This window comes from Manis javanica, chromosome 2, assembly GCF_040802235.1.
Source record: "Manis javanica isolate MJ-LG chromosome 2, MJ_LKY, whole genome shotgun sequence".
NCBI classification, from domain to species: domain Eukaryota; kingdom Metazoa; phylum Chordata; class Mammalia; order Pholidota; family Manidae; genus Manis; species Manis javanica.
In genome coordinates this window covers 192,765,206-192,791,736 of record NC_133157.1, presented here as the reverse complement: position 1 = coordinate 192,791,736, position 26,531 = coordinate 192,765,206, and the positions used below count along the sequence as shown (strand labels likewise).

The 26,531-nt window shown below is 37.2% G+C and overlaps 2 protein-coding genes and 1 long non-coding RNA gene across 6 annotated transcripts in view; 2 read left to right on the top strand and 1 right to left on the bottom strand.

Annotated features, from left to right (window-relative positions):
* Positions 1 to 1,583: 1,583 nt before the first annotated feature.
* On the top strand, positions 1,584 to 10,286 carry LOC118971013 (uncharacterized). The gene is made up of 4 exons (XR_005059239.2): positions 1,584 to 1,751; positions 5,679 to 5,734; positions 6,977 to 7,093; positions 10,148 to 10,286. It is a non-coding gene; the product is annotated as an uncharacterized lncRNA (long non-coding RNA).
* ENY2 (ENY2 transcription and export complex 2 subunit) lies at positions 8,493 to 17,940 on the bottom strand. 2 transcript variants are annotated; one of them, XM_017657619.3, is made up of 5 exons: positions 17,853 to 17,940; positions 16,278 to 16,354; positions 12,629 to 12,699; positions 11,239 to 11,313; positions 8,493 to 8,755 (listed from the first exon to the last, which is right to left on the bottom strand). In XM_017657619.3, the coding sequence occupies exons 2-5, from the start codon at positions 16,343 to 16,345 to the stop codon at positions 8,679 to 8,681; spliced, it is 291 nt and encodes a 96-aa protein (XP_017513108.1). In that variant the 5' UTR covers positions 16,346 to 16,354; positions 17,853 to 17,940; the 3' UTR covers positions 8,493 to 8,678. The 2 variants fall into 2 exon arrangements, with proteins under 2 accessions (XP_017513108.1, XP_017513107.1); XM_017657618.3 differs by having other exon boundaries at positions 17,781 to 17,936.
* Positions 17,941 to 18,122: 182 nt separating this feature from the next.
* Positions 18,123 to 26,531, top strand: part of NUDCD1 (NudC domain containing 1) — a 75,776-nt gene continuing 67,367 nt past the window's right edge. For 2 of the 3 annotated variants that reach the window (XM_017657615.3, XM_017657614.3), the window contains exon 1: positions 18,124 to 18,360. In XM_017657615.3, the coding sequence (XP_017513104.3) occupies positions 18,243 to 18,360 (118 nt within the window). In that variant the 5' untranslated portion in view covers positions 18,124 to 18,242. Of the gene's footprint in view, positions 18,361 to 26,531 lie in introns of all 3 variants that reach the window. The other variant, XM_073229965.1, reaches the window with a different exon arrangement.

Sequence of the window (26,531 nt, the reverse complement as noted above, 5' to 3'; positions counted from 1 at the left end):
TTATTATTGAGTTTTAGGAGATCTTTGTATATTTTAGATAATAGACCTTTATGGGATATATCTTTTGCAAATATTTTCTCCCAGTCTTTGGCTTGTCTTTTCATTTGTTTGACAGTGTCTTGTGCAGAGCACAAATTTTAAGTTCAATGAAGTCCTGTGTATTAATTAGTTTTTCCTGGATCGTGCCATCATAGTGTTTTATCTGTAAAAATTTTTGCAAATAGCAGGGATCTTTTCATGCAAGAAAATCTCCAGATGAAAGGATAGGATACTTCCAAAACTTAAATTTGCCATTTAACAAAATCATTTTCTCTAACATTCTCTAAGTGGAAAGAGACATTGGTTTAGCCATGTGCACTGAAAATGTTCAAGTTGGTTTTTGGATTGGAACAGACAAGAAATTGTTGAAGTTAATCCAGAGGACAGGACTGTCAATTGACCCTTGAGCTGGACCCAGGCAATTGGAGGCTCCTCACCTCCTTCCCTGACCTTTGAATGTACGTTCTGCCCACCATTCCCACATCAGGACCATTTTCAAGGTTGCAGCCTTGAAAGAGTAATGTGTTGCTGAGACTCTATTCAATACATAACAGAACCCAGAAGACCTCTATATAAACTTTAAGATTCTGGTAGGTAGATGCAGAGAAATACTCATCAAGTGGCTGCTGAAGACAAGCCTCCTAGTATGTAAACTCTTACTAAGCCTGCCACCTACCAATCTGGAGTGGCCTGCCTCCTTCTTCTATCTCTCTTTTTGCCTCCTGTACAGGGGCCAGGTTCAGATTTCACTGGGGAAGATAACCTCATGGTGTCATCACTGCTTGTTTTTTTTTTTTTTTTTAACACAGACATACACTAGGAATTACAACTATACTCACAATCATGAGATGCTGCCAACATGCTGTCAGTCATGTTGCTGACAACTGTAAAAGTCATTGACATTATTCCCTGATAATTCCTCTGAATCATTGTGCTTAAGAAAACTGTCAAGAAAAAGGATCAGAATATGAAGTACATCTTTACCAAATAGTTCACTGGCTTTCCCAGAGAACAATACTTAAATGCCTGTTTGAATTAAGGACAGTTGCTTTAATTTTTCTGAAAGAAATTTCATGTCCAGAACACCTTGAAAAAAATGATTTAATCCATGCACTGGCTTACCTGCAGTTGTATTTAACCATATGAGTGAGATAAAGTTTTCGTTCCAAGCCCATATGGTTTCCACTTAAAAAAAGAAAATGACAAGTTTTCTAGGATTAACAACTGATCAGGAAGACCAGAATAGAAGCTGAAATCATTACCAGACGTTGAAGTGCTGAGGAAGGTGCTCCACCTTTGGATGATCGTGGATTTCCTTAAAAAGAGAAACCTGCAGACAACTGGGAACTACTGAGGACTCTTCGAGAAGTTACTTCTATCTTGATGGTATTAAAGTTGGATCACAGATCCATCGTCCTTTTATTTCTTATATAAACTCTATCAGATATTGTCCCAGCCAATGATCTTTGAAATTAGAACCAAATATTATTATAGTTGAAGTTTAACTCAAAAAACCTTTGAGAATTCTGATATTCTTTGATACAAGCTTTCCTGGACTTGTAAAGTCAACTTTAAAAAGCTTGAATTCCATTTACAAAAAATATATATCTTAATTAATCAAGATTTTTAATACTTATACCCATTAAAACAAAAAATTGAAGTTGATGGAATGTCAGCTTCATATGTTGTCCTGTTTAATGTTCTTATACAAGGTAGGAAATAACTTGGAAAAAGCCTTTACATTGATATTTTAATATTATTGATTATTGTTGATGTATGTTTTAAGCTTACCTATATGTGAAATACACTGCCTTATTTTTGTGTCGATAAAGATAAATATCATGTATTTTCTTTGAAATATTTTTATATTTTAATATAGTTCACTGTGTAATTCTAACAATGTTATTTTGTGCATTTAAATATATTATTCTGAGAAAGAATTCATAGACCTCACTTGACTGCAAAGTAACACAAAAAGGGTTAAGAACTCCTAAGGGAGAGAGTGCAGATAGAGAAGAAACTGGGTCATATGAGTAGGATTTGAAGAACCCCGACACTTAAGAGGTCTAACAGCAGAGAACTTGACAAAGCAGACTGAGCGACAGCAGCTGTGAGTTAGGGGTAAAGCAGGACGGTTTTGCAGTGTGGTACTCAAGAGAAGAATGTGTCTGAGGAAGGAGAGGGATCACATGTTACCAAAGCTGCTAAGAGGTTCATTAAGGTAGTAGTTTCTCTTACCCTCGGGAATAGTTTTGGGAATGGGAATTTCCATAAGCCAAAACTGAGTGAATGAGCGGGAAGGTGAAGGAATGGAGATAGTATTTTTGCAAAACTTGATTAAGAAACCTTCCTTTCTTAGAGTGGGACCGCAGAAATGGGGCTGTTCCTTGAAGAAGATCTGTGATCAAGACATGGATTTTATAATATGTTGGGAGTACCCGGCCAAATGCCCATGCTGCTAGAGCTGATGCAATAGAGGGAGACACTTCTGCTGGCAGAGTCTAGGGAGCGACAACCACTGGAGGGACATTATTGAAAAGAGGTGCTGGGATCCAGAGCACAAGTGTAGGGAAGGCTGGAGGTCGGGCCCAGATTCAGGAACGCTGGCAGGTTTGATAATGGCAATGCTGGGTTCTTGTCTGATTGCTGCTGAATTGAAAAAGCATGAAGCAGTGCTGTTAGAGTGGGAGAGGAGTCTGAAACAGGCATTTGGGGGAGTGGGAAGTCTTATACTAAGCAAGTGAAGTAGTGTTCTTGGACAGTGAAAAGATTTGTGATCATCACTTTAAAAAAATTTTATTTTGAAAAACTTCAAACCTGCTTGCAGTAAGTATCCATATAACCTTCCCTTTCACTAAGCAGGTCTGCTCAAAGTCCAATGCTTACGCATCAGGTAAAATATGGCAAAACAGCACCATAGCTAAGAGAAAAGTACAGCCTACATAAAAGGCCTTGTAAAGTCCCTTAGATTTATTGTCTTTCTCTTTTCTTATTTAGCATATATACTATTTTTGTTGTTGCACCATTTGGAAGTTAGTTACAACATGACACAGCATCCCTCCCTAAATATTTCAACATGAAAGTCGTTCTTCTTGATGACAAATGTAACATTCAGGAAACTTAAAAACACCAATCCTATTGTCCTTGTTTAAAATTTTCTAATTGTCCATAGATTTGAACAGTTATGTTTTGTTTATTTATTAAGGATGAAACATTGCTTCAAATTCTAATGTCTCTATTCTCTTTGAACATAAAGCAGTTCTCAACTATTATTTCTTTCCTTTTTTCCCTTTTTTTTTGGTCTTTCATTCTTTCATAACATTAACATTTTTGGTAAGTCCATGCCAATTGTTTTTCAGAATGCTGTAGGTGTTACTTTAGAATGGGACTTATCAGAGGGGTTATATAATCTTCAATGTACTTCTGATGATCAGATGTATGAAGACAGTAAACTGTCAAGGTAGTTAGGTTTAAGCAGGGCTGTGTGTGATTTGAAAACAAGGTGAGAGAAGTTAAGGGCACTTGTAAGGCAGTTCTAATGGTAAGTCATCAACCTGAGTGGGTAAGGAGAGGAGTAATCACCTAAGGGGATTAATAGATAATGGCAAAGGGGTAGTTAATTGACTGGGGGAGTCTACACATGAAAGAATTAGATCAGGAACTAAGGAAATGCAGGTGATCAGTGAATCCATTTGTGCTTTTTTACTAAGCAGGTCTGCTGACAGTCCAATACTTATGCATGAGGAAAAATATGGCAAAACAGCACCACAGCTAAGAGAAAAGTACAGCGTACATAAGAGGGCTTATAAAGTCCTTTCCCATAACTTTGATTTTATGTCACATATCCTAAGAGGACAACCCATAATTCTCATAATTATGCTCCCAGCATCCCTAGTAGAAAGGAGCTGTGTTGTTGATAGGCATAGTCATGTAGAACTTTAAGTGACTAATGAAATCATTAAGCACATTAATGACAGAACTGGGAGAGAATCAGAGTAGTCCCATACTATCAGCCAAACCAAATGCTCCTCAAATCAAACTACACACATCACTACCCAAATTCACCTGCACTGTGATAATGTTGGCTGTGGTTTAATGGACGTCTGTCTTGCCAATGGGTTTCAGCCCTGGGCAAGTTCACTATGGATTCAATGAAACCAAAGAAGTAACAGTGGAACATTCTTGGGGTGAAAGGGTTTATACCCAACTTTATTCCCACAGTGGCAGATCAATCACTAGAATCCCATCCACTCACAGTGAGTCTGCACGCAGCAAGCTGGTCTCTGCCTCTGGGCCTTTCTACCCGCAGCCATCTCAGTCTCTGTCTTCGGTGCTGCCACCACTCCAGTCTCATCTCTGCTCTCCTGCAGCCTTGCAGCCTTGACACCTGTCTCCCAGAGCACTGGGCGGAGCTCTTTTATATAGAGTCCATAACAACGTATTGCCCACGCATGTGTAGTGAGCTAGCCGACCAGGGCCAGGTGAGAATCCTGGCCACAGGAACCTTCACTTTACCAACACTCCACCTCTCTGGGATTCTTGCCTCTTTATGTATCCTCAATCCTCTGCAATGGTCCCTCCCTTCATTAACTGGCTTTCTCTCTCATTGTTATCATAAGACAACATTCACTGAATGTCCACAGCTTTTAGCACTTTATAATGCTCTATTTATACTTTAAAAAATAAAGTGACTGAGTATGAAAAAGGAAAATATAAATATTAGTCTCTTTTAAAAGGACTCCCTATAAGAGAGGAGTTTAATGCCTGGGAAATAGACTCTGGAAAATATTTTCTTTCACTTTTTATTAAGTATCTACTGTGCTTTTTTGTTTGTTTTTATAAAACAGCTGAAATAGAACTACTTCAGTGGTGTATGCTATTTAAATCAACTTGCTGCCTGAATTACTGTGTGGGCTTGGGAAAATGATACTAGTAAAACAATATCTACATCTCACTGTAGCTTTATCTTAATTTATACAGGAAGCACACTCTGAAGTCCTTACATTAAATCTTAGTTCGGTAACACTTTCATCTTGAAAAAGCTGGTTGGTTTGAATAGGAATTGGGCCTGTTGAAATAACATTTCAGTTACAGAGAACCCCAGTGAAGACCAAAATATAGGCTTCAACTGCCCCCTGGTGGCTAATAAGCAAAACAACCAAATATAATTTGAAGTCTGGAATAAACAGGTACATGACAAGTTTCTCTCTCCATTGCATTTATTCACTCAAAAGAATTTATTAAGCATTTACTCTGTTAAGCACTGAGGATCAAGAGACAAATGGTATACAGCCTTCATCACAGAGTAGTTAGTAATAAAGAGGGTAAAAATGACTACAGATAATTTCAATCCTCCCTGGTAAGTGCTGTTACAGTGATATTCATTCTATTCCAATCAAATTATGTTGGTTATCTCTTATCTTTGTAGGTATCCTCATATTAACTAATATTATATAGGAATTTCATAAAAATAAAAGCAGCTATTTTCCACAGTGTAATTCATATCTCTATGTAAATCTAGAAAACACATAATTACGTTTCTAGAGTTCTTCCTAGGAGTAACATGAATCTATACTGCTTTTTTATGGTTATGCTGTTAATAGTATTTAGTTTTAAAATTATTTTAATTCTTGTTACAGCATTTTCAGATCTATTATGCAGATGAAGAAACAGAGGCAGAAGTCAATCTTACCTGGTAATTCAGTAACATAGATGACAGTAGAATTCAAATTGTCTGATTGCACCTGAGTTTTCTTGATAGATTCATCCCATGACTTTTGTGCAGTTTATGATGAGGGGTTTTATGAAGTCACTGAGTAACATGAGGTAGCCATTTCCAAAAAGGGTTAACATACACACACACATTGGATCATTTCCAACATCAGCTACTGAGCAGCTGCCACAATTCTCTTGAATTGGATAGACTTTTATCAAGTTATGAAAGGTCCCATATCCAATTACCAATTCCCAGCATTGCCCAGGCCCTGGCTTGGCACTTCTCAACCAAATGATACACTTGTGATGCCAAAGCAAAGAGATAACATAAATAATTTAGTTGGGTTGTCTTTAATTCTATACAAGAGAAGTTTATAGTAACCTTAATTAGTATTTTACTCACCCAGTGCAGTCATGTAGCAGTACTCTATTGAATTTCTGACATTGAGCATGAATGAGTTAAGACTTTTAAAGAAATTCTTAATTTACATAAATCAATGACATGAGTCAAAATGTTTACAAAATTGGTTTATTTGAAAGATATCGATGGTTCTAAATGCAAGCTACCTGACATTTCTAAGATGTTAAAGGAACCAGACGTGGTGGGAATACATGTGGGGAGTTCTCAGCACTATCATTTTAAAGTGATGCTCTTCAGTACTTTCAATTGCTATGGAGTATTTTCAACTTAACTAATTTTTGCTCTAAACTATTTTCATAAGTTTCATTCTCTATTTTCTTTTATAGTATGTCCATGAGCAATTTGTTTTGCTTTATATATATATATATACAGTATTATGAAATAAGAATTGTCCATTATCAGAAAGATTTCTGTGTCATTTAAGATTGTTTCCTTTTTGATAATGAGTAGAATGATGAATATAACTATCATTAGTTTAGATCAGTCTTTTTAAGAGATGAAATGAAACAAAGAACTATTTTGGATACATCTTGTAACTGTGTCTCTCGGGTCAAATCTTAGCATAATTGAGTCCAGCTGGTTCAAAGACAACACTTAAAATGTAAATTCATCAGAACAAAATTGTATCTCTGGAAAAGTGAACCAAAAAATAACTTTAAGCCTTTCCTCAACTACTCAATTGTATTATTAACCTTTTATTTTTCCGTAATACTCACTCATTAGTTCATTCATTTATTCCTTCCCTTATCCCTTCTTCCACAATCATACAAAGTCAAAAAAGTCTTGTTTCCTCCCCTCCAGATGTATGCAAAAGTTCAAGAACCAGTGTTGAAATTATGCAGAAATTTCTTACAGAAAAAGGGATGAGGAATTCAAACCAGACAAAGGGATGTCAGAATGTTTCAGCAACAACTCAAGGTAAATAGAATCATTTAAGTAGAAGGGCTTTCTAGGTTGATGGATTTTCAAAGGTATTAAGGGATGAATCAACTTGATATTTTTGGGAACTACTTAGAATAACCAGAAATAAGTAAATGTCAGATCAGGAAGGGCCCAGGTGCTAATGGCTGAGCTTCAATTTTACCCTGAAAACTAGGAAAAGTCATTGAGAAACTTAAGATAGGGAAATAAAATGACCAGACTTGAATTTTAGAAAGGTCACTTAGACAACACATGGGACAAATTGGAGGAGGCATGAAACTAGAGCAAGGAAATATTAGAAGCCTGCTGCAATAATCTGGGGTTTAAACTAAGGCAGCTGAGGGCAGGAGTGGACAATTTACAGCCCTGCTACACTCAGTGGTCCTCCATCAGCAGCATAAGCATTGACTGGGAACTAGTCAGAAATGATCCTGTGCTACACTCTCTTCTTAATCAGTATTTTAACAAGCTCCTTGGGTAATCTGTGTCTGGGAGGTACCACGTGGAGGTAAGAAATACAGTAGGGGCAGTTACTGAAGGAAAAAAAAAGTCACAGTCTTAAATGTGGTTAGTTTGAGGTGTTTATGAAACATCAAGGAAGATGATCCATAGCAGTTGGGTTCATGGGTCAAGAAGCTGGGTTGAAATTTAGTTTGGAGAAGCAATTTACCATTTACCAACCTTTGAGTATTTGAAGCCATGGTCTGAGTCAAGTTTGCTGGGATTTGCCCAGAAAAAGTATTCATTAGTCAGGCAGAGGGCCCGTAACACCATAATTTAAAGTTCCATACAGCAAAAAATATCCACAAGAAACAGAAGGAATTTCCGGTGGCAGGAATAAACAATGTGAGGAGTGGGAAGAAAGTTCCAAGTCCATTTTCCAGCGGAGGTCACATAAGAATAGACAAGAGTCCATTGGAATTAGCAATCCTGTTGTCAGAGTAAAGCTATGGGTTGAGATTATTTCCCATTCCTTCTTGACCTTAGTATGTGGGGATGCAATTTAGAGTTTCTGCTCTCAAGGTTCAGATGAGTAGAATACGTGAGAGGAGCGTGGTATGGAGCCAGTTTGCAAATGTTCTCTCTTCCAATAGGATGGTAAATTCTTTCAGCAAGGAAGGAAGGCACAAGAAGATGAGTAAGACCCAGTCCTAACCTTCATCATTTATAGGACGACATCTGTAGTACAAGATGGGACATGTATTATAAAATCCCATAGGGATTCAAAAAAAGAATAACCACATCCAGCTAGAAGAGGCTGCTTACTTCTCAGGTGTTAGCACAGAGATCTACATATACTTAACACTTAACTATATTAACTCTCAGTTTTTCTCTCAATAGATCTGGCGAGTCACTAGTAAAGTCCCATTTATTCCAAACCCAAGGAAACTTCAAACTCATTCATGAGATATTTATTAAAATAACACATTTAGGGAAAAAAATCAATACAATGTATACATCATTACTGAAAACTGTATACCATCATACAAAAAAGGATTTTGTTTTGGGAAACTGAATCCTAATTTATGGCAAGTTTTACTTTCAGAAAAAAAATCACAAAACAACACAATCTAATTCAATCTTAAAGGCTGGCATGCTGAGCAAGGAATGTTCTTATTCTTTGTAGGAGCTCCTTCTTTACACTGTCAGGTACCAGGGCTGAAATATAAAAATATAAAAGTAAGAAGATTCCAATTAATATGTATCAGTTTGATCTTTTTTCAGGGTTACCAGTAAAATAATTTCATAAATAACCTTTAGGCTTCAAAAAGAAAATCAGTAAAAATATCTGCAACTTCATGATTTGAAAGAACTATCTTGTACCTAAATACATGGCAAATTGATGACAAAATATGCAAAAATTCTTTAAACTAGAAATGGAAAAGGATTCTTTTAAACAGAAACTCTAACAGATTGATAAATTTAATTTAAATGCAACAACAACCTAGTAAGTTTGGTCATAATCACAATAAACAAAGACAGAAGACAAAAATTGGGAGAACACTCTTCCAGAAACAGGCTCATTTCTCTACTGTACAATTTTTTCAAATTTGTAAGAAAAAAAGATCAGCAGGCTAATTAGGAAAAATGAGTAAAGGGGATGAAGAAAATGAGAAACACATAGTCCTTGAATGTCAGAGGAGTTTAACCTCACAACAGATGTGGAAATTAAAAGTACATTCAGACAGCATGTTTTACCAATCAGATGAGCTAAAATCCAGAGGTCAGAAATATACCGTGTTGGCAATGCTGAGGGAAAACTGACACTCATAAGCTGATGGGAGTGTAAATCAGTACATTTTTGGGAAAGCAACTGGGCGATACTGTATCAAAAGAAATACACATACTCTTGACTCATCAAAAATGCAAAACTGCAATAGTAGTTATATTTTTGAATATATTTTGTTTTTTTGAATTTTGAACCATGTAACTGTATTATCTATTCAGAGCACTAAACATATGGGGGGGGGGGGGAAAGCCCTGTTCTTCATAATTTTAATATTAAGTGTGAATTTTAAAAAATCCTGCACTATTGTTTTTCCTGTCTTGGCTACTAATAAATAAGGACAATAAGGAATTAACTAAAATTCTAATGTTACTTGCTTGTATCCAGAGAAAATGAAAAATTTCAGATATAGCTTAGTACTTCTGTAAAGAATTATACAAGTACACAAATTAGGCAGATATTCCTCTTTATAAATTAAGTTTAAGTCTGCCTAGAAATACAGAATAATTAATTCAAGTCCACTGGAAATATGATCAGTATATACATCAAACATACTTTTAGTCAAAATTATGGTGGTGGAGACCAGATCAGATGCTTTGGGGTTAGGGATTGGGTGTGAGTATAAAGGGATAACCTGAGGGAGTCTTTGAGGGTTGAGATTACAGGAATCTATACATGTGTATAAGGTTCATAGAACCGCACACTAGAAAAAGTCAATTTTGCTGTATGTTTATTTTTAAAAAGAAAATAGTCTGACACTAAAAAAAAAAGACTAAACATAAAAGAAAATATTTGTTTTTACTTCTTATTTGCTCATTTTCTAGCAGCTGAGCTACATGGGACTGAAATGTCCAAGATACAAGTGCTGAAGAAGCAAAAGACAATTTCTACTTTATAACCAGTTCCTAAACGTTAACAGACTAAGCATAAATTAAAGAAGAACATGAAAAGATGTCAGAGAAAATTATTTTAAAATATAACTTAAGGGACGGGAGACAATAAGTACTGCTGTTTTATTTTTCCTTTTCCCGAGACAAGCCTGATGCTCAAGTCATGTTTTTTAGCTTTAACGAGACCTAAAGAAATGGCTGGAAAGAACCATGGGATTCTATAGCTCCTTCACAGAAGGTAACAGTTCTAGGAATTAGTATTTACTAGTAATAATTTTCAAATTTATTTTTTACACTTAAATTTTTATTTTTGTATGTGAAAACAACAAATGGACATCTAATTTATAGATGCATCCACTATTAATAACTATAAAAAAACTTTCTCAAAATAAATGAAAATAACGCAGCTATATCTGAGGTAACAATATAGTTATTCACTTATTATTTATTAAACATCCTCATCATTAACATACTTCCTCTCTTTACTTTGCCTTCTGTAAATAAGGCATTATAGTGGGAGAAATGAAGAAAGTAGTTGTAGCATGATTCTTAAATATAGATTACTCTGAACATGAACTTACAGAGTTACCAAATTCTTAATTAGACATTTAAGAAGACAGCTTTCTTTATTTTTAATAAGGAAAGATATAGTAGAGCAATGACTCAGAGGCTGGAGTAAAACTCTGAATTATTAAATATTTAAATGGAGTCAGGCCATATCTCATAGTTTACATATCCAGCTTCAGGCAATGTTTGCCTCTATAAAATCCTATTATTTTAAAAATTATCTCCATTAACAACTGTATCAACTTACATTTGTACACTGTTTTAGAGTGCAGAAACATTCCACGTGTCTGACCTCATTTATTACTCAAGACCATGCTAGAGCCACTACAAGGAAACCCAAGTACCCAAATAATTTTGGAAAGGGTGCTTTGCTTTGTAAAAAGCGAAAAGCTGAACCAGAAAAAGAGAAAAAAAATCATGTCTAGCACGTTTCCTTTCACACAATCCTTATTCCTTACCTCTGCCTTTTGGTGTGATTTCAGCCACCAAGTCATCAACAGTAACATGTTCTAGTCCTTTTTCTTTAATTACCTCTTATGCAAAAGCAAAAAACAAATCATATCATTTAAAATCATTATCTGTAAGAAAGATTTTCATAGAGGAAGGGTTAAGATCATGTTTTCAGAGTGCAAACTGGTCTTTTAAAAAAAAGAGGATACTTTTTTCTTTTTTAATGAAGATTTAGTTCAACCTCAAACATATTAAGTATTCATGAGATCAAAATCATAAAAGCCTGTCCATCTCTCAGCTAATTCACCTGTAAGTTAAGAAGTATTATAATACTCAGAATGAATCTGAACTGTAAGGCCAAATCTGACATTTGTAAAAAGCTTTTAACTGTACAGATTTTCTTTCTCTATAATCATACCAGATCTTCAATGTATGGAGGGGGAAAAAGCTATTATTTGAGTCTAATTTGTAATTTCATAGCCCCAGATTAAAATGTAGAACGATTCCTTTGCTCCTTTCTCTTCTCTAATCTGGGCCAAAAGAGAAGAAGGAAAGTAGTTAACATTTACTGGGCATTTTTATGTGCTGGGTGCTTTATGTCATTTAATACTCACAATAATCTAGTGGGCTGGCATTTTTCCCACTTTACAGATGAGCCAACTAAGGTGATTAAATAACCTCAGACATGAATTGAAATCCAGCTCTATCTTTTATCAGTGAAGGTCTGTACCTCAAAGTCTATGCTTTTACCAGTTTGCCACAATGCCTTCTGAGGTTAATGATATGAATAGTCTCTATTATTATTATTTGTAGAAACCATTATAATACAATGGAAATTCATAAAAATATCCAGAAATCCATCATACCAAAAGCTGAGCCAGAAAGTAAGCAGACTTGTAGTAGTGACGTGTAATCTATCTAGAGGTAACAGCAATTACCCAGCAATTTAACAAGCTTCCATTCTCCATTTTAAAAAAGAGCTCTCTAAAAGCTTTTATGGATAAATTTTTAAAAAGTGACAGTGTTACAAACAGAAGATATAATTCCTATAATTCTGTCAATTAGGAAGTACTCAATTTGTTATTAGCTAAACCACAGTGGAATAACCATTGTTTCAGTTGAGTAAACATACTGAAGAAGTTGAGATTCTATTTTGATGCCAGAGAAAATCTTGCCTCACTTGTCTTAAGAGAAACAGTTTCTAAAAATTTAGGAATATGTCTATATATTATCACTGGGAGGAGGACATCATTATTACAAGATTCAATTTTCTATTTGTTTAAAATTATGCTCAAGAACTCAATATACGTAAAGATACTGGCAATTTCTCTAGTGAACCCCAAACCAAGACAACTGAGAGCAATGCAATTAGCTTATCTTTTAAAAGAAACTCATTACCTTTACAGTGTGCCTTCAATTGATCCTTCCAGCCACATTCAATTAATTTAGCTCTCAGCAACTCTTTGAGGCTGTTGAAAAAGAAATGTTTACAAATTAAACTTACAGTGTACAGTATCTTAGATAAGAATGTTTCAAGCAAAGGTTCAGCTGTTCAGTTAAAAACTCCCTGCCTTCCGGTCACAAAACTTGAATTTGACCACAGCCTAATTTTTATTCTATCACTAAAGAGTTCTTTGATCTTATGAAAGTCACTGAAACACTGGGTCTCATTTTCATTATCAATAAAATTAAATAAAGTGAATGGGGGTACATCTCAAAAAAACTCCACTCTCTGGCCATCGTATACACTTTTTACTTTCCTCCACCAACAGAAATATTGTGGGTCTTGTAAAACTTCTGGATTGCTGAGCTTGTAACAGCCTCCTCAAAAATCTTCAAACTCCAAAACCCACTCTTCAACTACAAATCTTATCCTTTAGCTCTCTTACTTCCCCATTAGATCTCTCTCTCTCTCTAACCTCAAAGACCTTCCCCACACTTTTTCCCATGAATCTTCTAAATTATACATTAACTATGGTATTTCACTGATTCTAAGACTGTTTTTTCCACATTTTAACAAGTCAGTAATTGGCATGCCTTTTATAATTTAACTGGCAGTATTTTCTTGTTTGTTACTGATAAAAAAAAATTCTGGTCTATCTTACAACTATGGCATCATGAATGTAAGAAACCAAAATATTTTCTTATCAATACCTTTTTATCATTTTCCCACACACATTCTTACAAATCCTTAATCCTCAACCTAAATTATCTAATTTCTCAACTTGAAAATGTCACATCCCAAACCAGGCAACTTCTCTTTCAGAATTCCTAGTTGTCCTCTGCATGACATTTCCATCTTGATAATTAATTAGGTCTTTTCATCTTGATAGGGCCAAAATCTAACTCCTGCTTTTTTCCCACCTCAACTTGTTCTCTTCATCAGAATGCCATTCTCCATTCTGGTTTCTCAGGCTAGAAACCTGGGCAGCATCCTTCACTCAGCAACTTTGTTAACATTACACACTGAATCCATAGAAGCAAATCCTACTGGTTCCAGTTTTAAAATATATACCTACAATCCAAATGTTTTTCATCATTTTTACCACTGATCCCCTGGTTCAAGCCACCATCCTCTCTTGGCCAGACTGTTACCAAAGCATCCTAACTTGTCCCTCTTTTTCCTCCCTGTACACTTTTATTCTCCTTCCACTGCTCAAAATCTCCCAGAGCTATCGAATTTACTAAGAATAAAATTCCAAGTCTTTACTATAGCCTGAACAGCCCTCTGTGACCTGCCTCTCCCCAACAATGCTCTTTCTTTTCTTCCCACTTACTCAATTTACTCAGGCTTGTGAGCTTCCATGTGTTCCTCAAAACGCCAAGCAAGCTCCTGTCTCAGGACCTTGGTTCTTGGGAGTCCCCTACTCCCTCATATTCTTCAGATCTTGTATCAGTAAAGCTTCCTTGTTTTTTTTTCCTATCCAAAATAGCACACCCATTACTCTCTGCTTTATTTTTCCTCTAGAACTTATCAACATCTGACACATTAATGACACACTTATGTCTGTCTCCTATTAGAAGTAAGTCCCATAAAAGAACGGACTTCATTTTGTGCAAAATGTATTTCCAGCACCTTAACAGGACAGGGCCGTATGGTAAAAATTCAGTAACTTCAAGCCTCATGAATGAAAAAACAAATTTAAACAGTAACACATAATTCCCTATACTCATTACTGGCAATAGTATCTTCTCAGTTCCCCAAGGCATTGCTCTAGATGCCTTCCTCTTCCTCATTCCTTGTATCAAGGGCTGCTGATTTCACTTTTTAAAAATCTCTTAAGATCTCCTTTCCATTTTTGCTGTTTGTTCATTTTTAACCTGATGATATTCTACTAACACATTCTTCTGCAATCTATCTCCAGCCCTTCAGTTCCTAATGTGCAAATGTGATGTAGTCACTACCATTCTTAAAACCTTTTTACGATTCCCACTACCCAAGTATAGTCAACAATAGATATTTTTGCAAAGCCACTACACATTTTCCTGTCTTTGACAGAAAAAAAACACTCCACCACTCATTGTAAAAAATCTGGTAGGGTCCTAGCAATGGAAATGGGACCTAGGCAAAGCTATTCGTAATTGGCCTATTACCTAAGTGAGGTGGTAATCAAGACAGGTCCTTTGCTGAAACTACTAGGAGGAAGTGGTCTGAGCCACAGGGATGTAAATTTCGAATTACTAATCTCTGTTACTTTGTGTGTAGAGCTTGCTTGATAATAAAGCCAACACAGAGGAAAACAGAGCTGAGATGAAAAGGACATTTTCTTGGCAACAATTTTTTGACTGCCTGGACACAGCCATTCCTGAAGCAACTTCAATTTCTAGACTTCTAATTAGATGAGCTTCTACTTCCATTGGGTAAGCCAGTTTCTGAGCTGTTTCTATCACTTTGACTGAAAAAATTATTTTTTTTCCCCCTATGGTAGTTCTACTTTTAATTTTTTGAGGAATATCCATACTGTTTTCTGTAGTGGCTATACCACTTACATTCCTACCAACAGTGTGCAGGGGTTTTCTTCACATCTTTGCCAACATTTCTTTCTTTTGACTGAAAGAATTCTGACTTACACAAAAGCCATACTCCACCTATTATTCCAGCCACACAGTTTTCATACTTTACCCACTAGCTTTTATTTTGCAGTTCCACAGGATATTGTCATATAACAAATCTCTGTGACTTTGCACATTCTGTTAATTGCCTAGATTGTCTTCTATTCTTTATTTAAAGGCTGAGAACCGCTAGTACTTCTCCCTGAGGTAAAAAAGTACCTCTTTTACCATTTTGTGAGACCTTAATCCTCAGGTAGAGGTGAAAGATCCCTCCTGTTACTTATATTTCTGCTATACAATTTATCATACTGCTTCTGGAAGCCTTCCTTGATTCCTTAGCCTCTCCTTTGTACTTCGAAACCTATTCATTCTTCAAATACTTCCTTGCCCAGTTGTATGCTAGGCATGATGCTGGGTATACAATGGTATTTCTATGATCAAGAACTTAGATTATGGTAGAGGCACAAACTAGCAAAGTAGGTGGCTACAATATAATGTGATTAAATGTTATAACAGAACAAAGTATTTGGGATTTAATAGATTCCTAGAAGAGATATTTAAATTAAGACCTGAAAGATGAGCTAAAATTAAAGATGAGGGGAAAGAAGAAAATGCCAGCGAGTAGGAACAGCACATGCTGCTCTGAGGTTGAGAGCCTGGAAACTGAACCTGGTTCTATCATATTGTCTCCCCATTACAAATGGAGTAACAATATGCCTTCAATTGTAGTTATTAGGGTGTGCATTTTTCTTTTCCATTAGATTATACATTCTTTGAGAGAGTCATTTCTTGTTCATGGTTCTACATCACCCACTTCCCTCCAAGTATTGCAATATTGAACATATCTGTTTTTTATACATGTTAGGAACTGAAGCTTTGGTAATTTCAGTTTTCTGTAATTCTTTTCATTGACACTGGTATTTAGATTCTTATATATAATTAAGTATAATTTAAAGATTTTAAGGGTAATTTATTGACACAGTCTATTACTTACCGTTCTCTTTCTCCAGTTTCTATCAACTTTTGGTTAATCGCTGCTCTCATCTGCGCATCTTTGTTCATCTTGCTAACCTGAACATCAATATGTATTTTCAGATACAGAACACTTACAAAGCATTCTTTTCTAAATCCTCTAGGCAAGCATCCCGACATGTTTAAAAACATTCTATCAATCGAAGGGGTGATGAATTTCAACAATGTGGTAACAATGTCATTATTCTTAACATTATTTACTGTATCCCAAGAAACAGCTTTACAATTTTCTTACCCTTTATAAATAAGTCTTTGTACAATGATTATTGCAACACATAAAACACTTGTGTGCCTGGTACTGGGCTAACACAATGGTTTTTTTTATCTCATTTAATTCCCAGAACTTATTCTTTTATTCAAGCATTATTCACATAATTTGTATTTTACAGATGAGGAAACTGAGGCACTGATATATAAAGTGGTAAAGGCATAATTTGAACTCAGGTACTCTGATCTCAGAAGCTGCAAAACACTTTAAAAGCTCATCAGAACTGACTGCTAATCATTTCAGCATCTAAAATTTTGGGGAAGCCATGTAACCGAAGTATCAGTAAAAGACTAAGCAATGTTGGTGAAAAATGAAATTTCCAGGTAAGGCTCTAAGTGCTTTACTGCATACAGAATTACAACTGCCAAACTAGCTGTAAGAGAGAGGGTGAGAGTGCGAGTGCGAGAGAGGGAGAGAGAGTGAGTGTGTGAGTGAGAAAAAGAGAGAGAGAGAGAGAGAGAGTGTGTGTGTGTGTGTCACGCCCACGCGGAGCTATACCAAGGCTTGCTGGTGGGATAAGGAAAAAACAAACCTCAAACGAATTCCTAAATTAGAAAATGCTCAATAAAAACAGACACCCAAAACCAAAATGGTATGGAAAGGAGAGGAAAGTTAGGTTGTAAAACTTTTAAATTACTCCACCTAATCTGTCACTACTTTGAGACTACTTTTGTCTCTCATCTCGCCTGTATGAAATGTCAGACTGGCAATGAGTTTTGAAGTTTACTTTTCTTCTTTGGAGTGGAACAGGAAAAAGGAGGGGTTGAGAAAGATCTAGGAAATGTTTGCTTTTGTACTTGGAGATTAACATTTTCAAAATAATTCTAAGGTGTAGTCAGTACGATGCCAAGAATATTGAACTTGATCTCGCCTTGGCCCCTAAAATACGGATAGTGACCTTGGACAAGTCAATTCTTAGAGGCCTCAGTTTTCTCACTGGTAAAACAAGAGCGCTAGGGGATCCCTCCCAGTTCCGACATTCTTTGGGAAAGAGAATAGGGCGGAGACAGAGGAAGAGGCGGGAGAGGAGGAGCCAGAAAACAAAGCGAGGACTGGCTTCAGGCCAACTCCAGTGCGCCCTGTCGGAGAGCCCTACAGGCCCGCGAGCGGGTCGGGGAAGCTAACGAAAGACAGCACATCGAAAGGAGCCTGGGCTGGGCCCGGGTCCCGGCCCTGAGGACCACGGGCATAGCTCACCACCATCACCGCGGGCGAGGGCCGTCCCTTCCCAGCGACGAAATGACCCTTGCGCTGACGACCGTTACCTACCACACTCTTCGGCTGCCCAGACTTAGACCCTCAGTAGCTCGGGCACCTAGCGCACAGAAAGCTAGCATACGTATTTCCGGGGCGGGGCCTCGCACCCCGCCTATAGTGTGAGAATTTAACCAGCGCGGGCCGCCTCCTGGCCGCTCAGCCCTCTGGGTAAGAGAGTCCAGCACCCTAGGGTCGCGTGGGCGTTAAGTACCCCAGAAAACTACACAGCGCAGCATGCAACAGCCAGTCTTCCGGGGGACACTACAGCTCCCAGAAGGCACTCCGCACCGCAATGTTTTCTGGGATGGGAACCACGCCGCCTCACCGCCCCTGTGCTCCGAGGGCAGCGCGGACCTTTCAACGAGGGCTCTGTTGATTCTCACGCTACGACCCTGGAAGGCGATGGAGGTGGCCGCTAATTGCTCCCTGCGGGTGAAGAGACCTCTGTTGGATCCCCGCTTCGAGGGTTACAAGCTCTCCCTCGAGCCGCTGCCCTGTTACCAGCTGGAGCTTGACGCAGGTGGGAAGCGACGGCGCTCCCTTGCACTCTTGTTTTCTCCCTCCATCTGCCTTCGGGGCGACCTGTCCCTCATTTTCTTACGTTCTTCCGCGAGCAAGGCGACTGAGGCCTTCCCGCGGCCCGTTGGGCTGGGTTGGACCCAGGGTGGCCGCTTCTGGAGAAGGAAGCCCATCCCGGAACCCCGTGGGAGCCGCCTTCCCGCGGCTTTTCCGTAGCGGGATCCTGGGACCAGCCCTCGGCCCGGCCACCCGACTCCACCGTCCCCCAGGTATTGCCAGGGCTCTGGCCGCCGGTGGGTCTCTGGCCTGGTTCTGGCTGCGGAGTAAGCCCAGGACTTGGGTACCTACTGGAGAAACCTTGTAAACGTGCGCTTTGAAAAGCCACACCTCCTTGGAGGACTCCAGCTCCTGCTTCCTCTGGCCGAAACCCATTTCTTCGAAGAAAAACTCCCAGGCAGTTCAGAGCATTTTAAATTACGTAGGTGCTGTCTAAGGATGCTCTCGTAGAGAACATCTCTGGAAAATTATGAGGGAAAGTTGATTTAGTATTCACACTAATACTGCTTGTTTTGTTTATCTGTACCTGGCCATAATAGTCATCCTTATTTTTACATAGTAAAAAATGGCATTTCGTTAATGATAAAAGCCCAGAGATTTGCATTTTTTATAAACATCCCTGCTGATTATGATGCATGTTTTCAGTGGATCACGCTTTGAGAAATACTGACCTAGATAGTTAAAAGATTTTATAGTATCAAGTGTTTACTAATTCTTTTTTAAAATTAAAAAACCTCTATCGACAGCCTGTTTTCTGTTCCATCCTGATAATATCAAGGTGAATAAAACACAGGTCGGTAACATAAAGGTGCAATTGTCTAGCTGGGAAGAAAAGTGTAAACAAATAGTTATAAAACAATGTGGTAAGGCAGTGATTGGGGTAGGTACAAAGCGTAATGGTATTACTTAAGTATCTTTCCAAACCTGTCTGGGGGATCTGGGAAAGCTACCTAGAGGAGTAGATATCTATATTGAGCTTTGAAGGATAGGTAACAGCTCAGGATAAGATAAAATGAGCTTGGTTTTTCTTTTCACTCCCTGCATTTCCCTTTTCCACCCCATGTCAGTAAGTGGTATCTCCATGTTTAGTTAGTGTATGTGTTGAAAAACCACCCCAAAACTCAATGGCTCAATACAGTGAGTGGTTACTGTTGCTCACAAATGTATCGGTCACGTAGGTGGCTCTTCTAGTGGTGGCTTGGGCTCATTTGTGCATCTTTGTTCACTTATGGATCTGCTAGGTGCCTGTGCTCATCTTGGCTGTACTTTCTCATAGGTTTGGGGGTCCTCTGGCTGTAGACTCTTTTAATATTACTTTAAATGGTCTCTGCTTAGCTGTCCTCCATGTGATTTCTCATTTTTCAGCAGCCTAGCCCAGGCTTATTTGAAGAGAACAGTAGCAGTGCACTAGCACCTTTTCAAGCTACTGCTTAGAGTAAGTTTGCCCACTGGCCAAAGCAAGCTGTGTATTCAAGCCTAGAGTCAGTATAGCAATCTCATGCCAAAGGGCATAGATCCAGGGAGGTGTAAAGAATTAGGACTATTAGTGCAGGTCTTTATTGTTGATTATGCTGGAATGCCGGAGTATTTCTTCTTTTAGTGCCTCTATTCAGTCTGTCAGCTAAACCAACCCATTCAAGTTGACTTCTCCATGCTGTCACCCTGGTCTAAAAAAACAGTTACCTTTTACCTGAACTGTAGCTTCCTATCTACCCTTTCTTCTTTCCCTTTGGACTCCTTCATTCCATTTTCCGTAAGGCAGTACTGCCATAGTTTTTAATTCTGTGTTTATTTGATATCTTTTTCCTCCACTAGACTGTGAGCTCCATAAACACAGTAATGTTTCTCTTTTGCTCACTACTCTATCCCTAGTGCTTATATTAGGTACTCAAGCTGAGTGGATGAAGAAGGGCAGGAGGCATTGTTGAGGTCATTCCATTCATGGGAAAGCATACGCAAAGGCAAAGAATTAGTAGGTTGTATGCAGGCCACTGTTTGCAGTCCTGTACTGCTGGAGCAGAAAATCTCCCCAGAAAGTGAGAGAGGACTTAGAAAGGTAGGTGAGGGCACTATTTGTCCTTTGGACTTTATCCTGTCAGTTAAAGTCTTTGTATATGTTGCCCCCTGTATTTCACCCAGCTATCTAATACTCCATTCTTTCTTCTTAGTTTACATGTTAGTTACCCAGAATTCTTTTCTTAACTATTTAGTTAGGATCTATACTATAGAATCTGTGCAAATTAGAATATATACTATACTTTTCCACAGTACCTGGTATTTCATGGACTTTTATCACACTTTGCAGCATTCAGTGTCTTCTTTGCTCACACTGTTAGTTCTGTATTGATGGGTCCTGGGTCCATCTTTGTCAGTGCTTTATCTCTAGGGTGGAGCATGCCTGGTGAATGATAATAATTTTACATTACCCACATGCATTAAATAGCTTTATTGAGATCTAAATGACAGTAAGCTGCATGTTTAAGTGTATAGCTTTACAAGTCTTGATGTACATTTGCACTCATGAATCAAGAAATTACAGTTAGCTATCATCCCCAGAAGTTCCTGTCCCATTTTGTAACCAGCCCTCTATTCCTCCCTATACTCCCTTCAATCCTTAAGCAACTTCTGATGAGCTTGCTGTCATATAGATTAGTTTGCATTTTCCAGAGTTTTGTGTAAATGGAATTGTACAGTATGTACTCTTTTCTGGCTTCTACTCAGCGTAATTACTTTGAGTTTGTCCTTGTTGCATGAGAGAGGGATATTGAAATCTGTCTATAATTGTGGATTTTTTTTATTTTTCCTTGCAGTTCTATCAGTTTTTGCTTCATATATTTTGAAAGTGTTCCATGAGCATTATTATTATTTACTATGTACTCTTGATCAGTTGACTCCATTATCATTTTGAAGTAATCTTTATTCTTAGTGATATTTTTGGCTCTAAAATCTGAGATTAAAATAGTCTAGCATTCTTTTTATTAACATTAACAGTGTGTGTGTGTGTGTGTTGTATGTTTCTATGCTTTTACTTTTAACCCCTTTGTGCCTTAGTAGCTACATGTGTTTCTTATTGGCAGAAACAGTTGGGCCTTGCTTTTTTGTTCAATCTAACAATGGCTATCTTTTAATTAGACTGTTTACACTTAATGTGCTTATTATTATTGTTTGATTTTTGTTTGATCTTTCATATTGCTATTGCTATGCTGTTTGTTCCATTTGGTCTTTGGGAAAATGGTATTTTCCCACTTTTCTGACTTCTGTGTTTTTTTATTGCATTTTTATCACATTTGTTGGCTAATTAGCTATAGCTTTTTGTTATTTTAGAAGTTACTTTAGGGTGTATAGTATACATCTTTAACTTATTACATGATACATTCAAATGGTGTCACACTACTTTACATGTAGTAAAGACCTTTACAATAGTGTATTTCCATTTCTTTCCTCCTTTTATGCTATTTTTGCTATGCATTTTGCTTTTACATATTTTTGTATACTCATGATACATTGTTACTATTTTTGTTTAAATTTAAATAACTATCTTTTAAAGGGATTTAAATGATAAGCAAAAAAATCTTACATATTTACTCCTACAGTTGCATTTCTGGTGCTCTTCATTCCTTTATGTAGATGCATATTTTTATTGTGTAATTTACCTTCTGTCTGAAGGACTGTCAATATTTCTTGTAGTGTGGGTCTTCTGGTGATGAAATCATTCAGCTTTTGTAGTCTAAAAACATTTTTATTTTGTCTTGGTTTCAAAGACATTTTTTACATGTATAGAATTCTAAGTTGCTGTTTTTTCTTTCAATCCTTTAAAGATGTTGCCCCATTGTCTTCTGACTTGTATTGTTTCTGATGAGAAATCTGATGTCTTATCTGTTCTTTTATATACATGTTGTTTTTCTCTAGCTGCCTTTAAGATTTTTCCTTTTTTTACACTGGCTTTGAGCAGTTTGACTGTTGTGCATTGGCGTGGTATCTCTCATGAGTCTTGTGCTTGGAGTTTGTTGATCTTCCTGTGGTGTGGTTTAGGCTTAGTTTGTCCATCTGTGGGCTTAACTGTTTTCATTAACTTTGGAAAGTTTCCAGCCATTATTTCTTCCAGTTCTTTTCCTCTCTTTTCTTCCTTTGAGGAACCCATTTGCCCATTTTTAGGCTGCTGGAAGTTGACCTTAGCTATTCAGTACTTTTTTCATTTTTTTCCCCCATTTTTTTCTTCAGTTTCATTTTGGATAATATTTATTTTCAATCCTTTAACCGTACTAATTTTTTTTTACAGTGTCTAATCTGTGATTAATTCCATACAGGATGTTTTTCATCTTAGACATTAAAGTTTTTATCTAGAAGTTTGATTTAAATTTTTACATCTTTCATGTCTGTTGTTTTGGACAGAGGGAATGTACTTTAATAAATTTCAATGATTTCTTCTGCTAATTATAACTTGTGTCAGTTATCTGCTGAGCTTCTGTTCATTAGTATTCTCTTCATTATGGGTTTCTTTCCTTTTAGCATGCCTGGTATTTGACTGGGTGGCAGAAACTGTGAATTTTTATCTTGTTAGTTGCAGGATCTATTTGTATTCTGTAAATCTTCTGGAACTTTATTGTCGGGTACGTTTGACTTACTTGGTTAATTCCACTGGGTCTTGCTTTTATGATTTGTTAGGCTGTGTGCTGCAATGCTCATGTAGGGCTGATTATTTCCCACTCGTGAGAAAAGATGCTTCTGTGTATTCTTCTCATTATCCCATGAATTTGGAGTTTTCTCTGTTCTGCCCAGTGGGAACAATCACAGCTCCAAGACTTGTGTGAGTCCCCAAAACTGTCCCCTCTAATCCTCCCAGTTGGTTCTTTCCCTGGCCTGGGGTGGTTTCCACAAACATATGCCGTGTGTACTCTCCTGAGCATCTGAAAGAGATCCTGTGCAGCTCTCTCTGTTCTCTGTTTGTGTGCTTCTCTCTGTTCTGGTCCTGCTTGATGGAGTATAGCCGCCTTGGTTTCCCCAGACCTTCAACTTGGTGTCCTTAATTCAGGAAGTCTGTCAGGTTATACCTCACTTTACCCTTTTGTGCTGGGGTCTGGAAACTCACTCAAGGAAATCCTCAGTTGTTTGCCATTTTAAAAGTCTTTTGTTGTCTCATGCCTAGTATCTTGAAAACTATTTCATGTAATTTTGTTTGCTTTATTTCATTTTATCTTAAACATAAATCTAGTCACTATTACTCCATTTTGGCTGCAAGCAAAAGTTGTTCAATATATTTTTTTAAGTGAAAAAATGATTTCTATAGAACAATAGAAACAAAATTCGAACAGGTTAATGAGGATACAGAGAAAATGAGAGTGTAGACTGCTTTTTAGAGAAGTTTGAGAAGTACAAGGCAGGAGAGAGCTCTGCTTTGAGTGCAGATAGGAAACCATTTTCATTTGTTTGTTTTCTGAGTGGGGAAGTTTTCAACATATTTAAATGGAAGAGAAGGAACAAGTAAAGAGGAGAAAGCTGCTGGAGGAAGGGCCTAGAAGAGGTAGGAGAGAATGGGATCATAAATGGTATCTCACCTGTGTGAGAACTAGCTTGGGAAGAGAGAAACAGGAAAATCAACAGGCATTCTTATGTGTCACATAGAGAATGCATGTTTTAAAGCTAAGCTTGTCAATACTTTATAAGACAACTATTATTAGCCTTTATTACAGATGAGGATGGGGTAGAAAGGTTAGGTAACTTAACCAAGCTACTCATCAGTGTAATTGATCTCTGTGATCTCTCTGGTCTGTTTCTTAAGGGAAGAGAATAAAAACTGGTGAAGATTTAGTCTATCATTGGATTAAGGGTAGAGAAGAGCCTTGTGACCACTGTATTTATATAGGGTTTACTATAAAGTTTGTAACTGTTCCTATGGAGGAAAAATGGGAAAGAGAGGCAGGGGAGTATGTGAATGTGTGTGCAGAGGCATTGTCTAAAAAGTTGAGTGGGAGCAGTGCTCCTGATTCTAGCCTTGTCCTGTTTTATAAATCTTGCTTCAGAACTCAAATACAAGCTTTTACAGTAGTCCCTCCCTGTCTCTGGTTTTGCTTTCTGTAGTTTCTGTTACTCACTGTCAACCATGGTCCAGAAGCAGAGGATTCTCCTTCTTAGAATACATCAGAAGGTTAGTTAATAGCCCAATGCTACTTCACAGTGCCTCTGTTCCTCACCACACATCATGTCATCATGTAAGCATTTTATCATCTCCATCCTCACAAGAAGTGTGAGCACAATAGAATAAGATACTTTGAGAGAGAGACCACATTCACATAAATTTTATTATAGCATGTTGTTATAAATGTTCTATTTTATTATTATTCTTTATATCTTACTATGCCTAATTTACAAATTAAGCTTTATTACAAGTATGTGTATATAGGAAAAAGTATTTATAGGATTTGGCACTATCTGCAGTTTCAAGGGTCCACTGGGGGTCTTGAAACGTGTCTCCTGTGGATAAGGGAGATACTACCCTACTCTTATTTTTTTTACATCTTTATGTACAAATAAACTCAGTAACTAAACAAAAAGAAGACTTAACTCACTGGATATGATTAGAAGATAAATGGTTCAAGAAGCGACCTTTGTAAATTAATGTTTTAATGTTCTTTGTTTCTATCCCCCTTTTTAAAAAACTACTGTATTATGTAAGTTTTAAATTGAATCATATTAGTGTCAAAAGAGTTGAATGTTGGTGATGTCACATGGTTCATCATAGTAGTATATTTTGAAAGGATAAGAAGCAATAATTGTAGCCATTGTTAGCGCCATTTATAGAGATCATGTTTGTTTTATTTATTGGTGTATGCCTAATGCCAAACAAGCACAGTGTCTGGCACATAGTAGACTTTCAATAAAAATGTGTGAATGAAACACTATAGGTTTTCAGGTTCCATGCATGTTTTGTAAGGAGTTTAGGTAAAGGTGGATGAGATTCCCTTCTTGTCAGTTCCTATGTTTTTTTTAAAGGACTAAAGCAAAGTTGTTTTATTTCTAATGCAAGATAATATTAAATAATAAAACACTTACTACTGACTTCTTAGCCCTGTATTAAAGAGATTCCTCTTTTTCAACCATTTCAAAGATCCCAGCAGAAATTTGAAACTACTGCTCTGCACCCCCTTTCTTAGGAGGGTTCTACAGAAGAGCTTTGCCAGTGGTTAAGCTTGTCACATTGTGACTGCTGCTTTTCTCCTGTAAGTTTGCCTCCCCTTTTATACTCAGATTGATTGACATGATAAATGCAGTAACAACCTTTCCTTTCTCATTTGCGGCCAGAGAGGCGGACTTTTTCTATGCACTAACAGCTTAAAATAACTGTGTAATATGCCTTTTGCTCATTTCTGTGTCCCAGTAACTTACATAAATTATCTTGTTGTAATGTAACCACCAAAGACTTAGATTACATCATGGTCTTCTTATAATGCTATTCCAGATCCGTATCTTAATAGATGAAGTGTTGTAATGAGGCAAAGACTAAGAAGCTCTGGCTTGTTCAGGATTGCTCTGGGATCTTTGGCACAAATTGGGAAAAAAATGTATTTGTCACGTTATTGTCTAATTTTCTGCTTTGGGCCACTATGTTACCATGTACCTTTCGTGCACTGTTGAGTTTCATCCACACAGTGGTGCTAAAAACCCAGGAATTGATTGTTTCCTTATAAAATAAACACTTCCTCAAATTATATAATAGCAATTTCCTCAACCTCTATCAGATTCATCATAAAGTTACAATGATTTTACCTTTGAAATGCCTTTATACTTTATCATCCTTTATACATGGATGACTGCAATAACTTCCTAATGGACCTTCCTGGATTTTAATCTGCTTTGCTCCAGTCTGTTTTCCATATTGTAGTTATAAATAATCTTTTATAAATTCAAATCTGAACTTTACTCTCCTGCTTAAAAACTTTTAAATGAATTCATGTTAAATTGAGTTTATCAACAAAGATAGATAAAACCAAAGCCTTTCATGACCCAACTCCTACCTCGCCCTCTGTCTTCATTCATCTGTAGCCTTTCCTTGCACAGATCTCCTTGATGTTTTCTATTTCAGTTTGGCCTTCTTTTAGTTCTTTGCATACAAGTTTT

Bases quoted from the DNA above. Each gene is read 5' to 3' on its own strand.
- ENY2 (XM_017657618.3), bottom strand. The intron at 12,700-16,277 runs GTAAGTAATAGA...CTTTTTCAACAG, and splicing joins GAAACTGGAGAAAGAGAACG to CCTCAAAGAGTTGCTGAGAG. The intron at 8,756-11,238 runs GTAAGGAATAAG...TTTATATTTCAG, and splicing joins AATCACACCAAAAGGCAGAG to CCCTGGTACCTGACAGTGTA.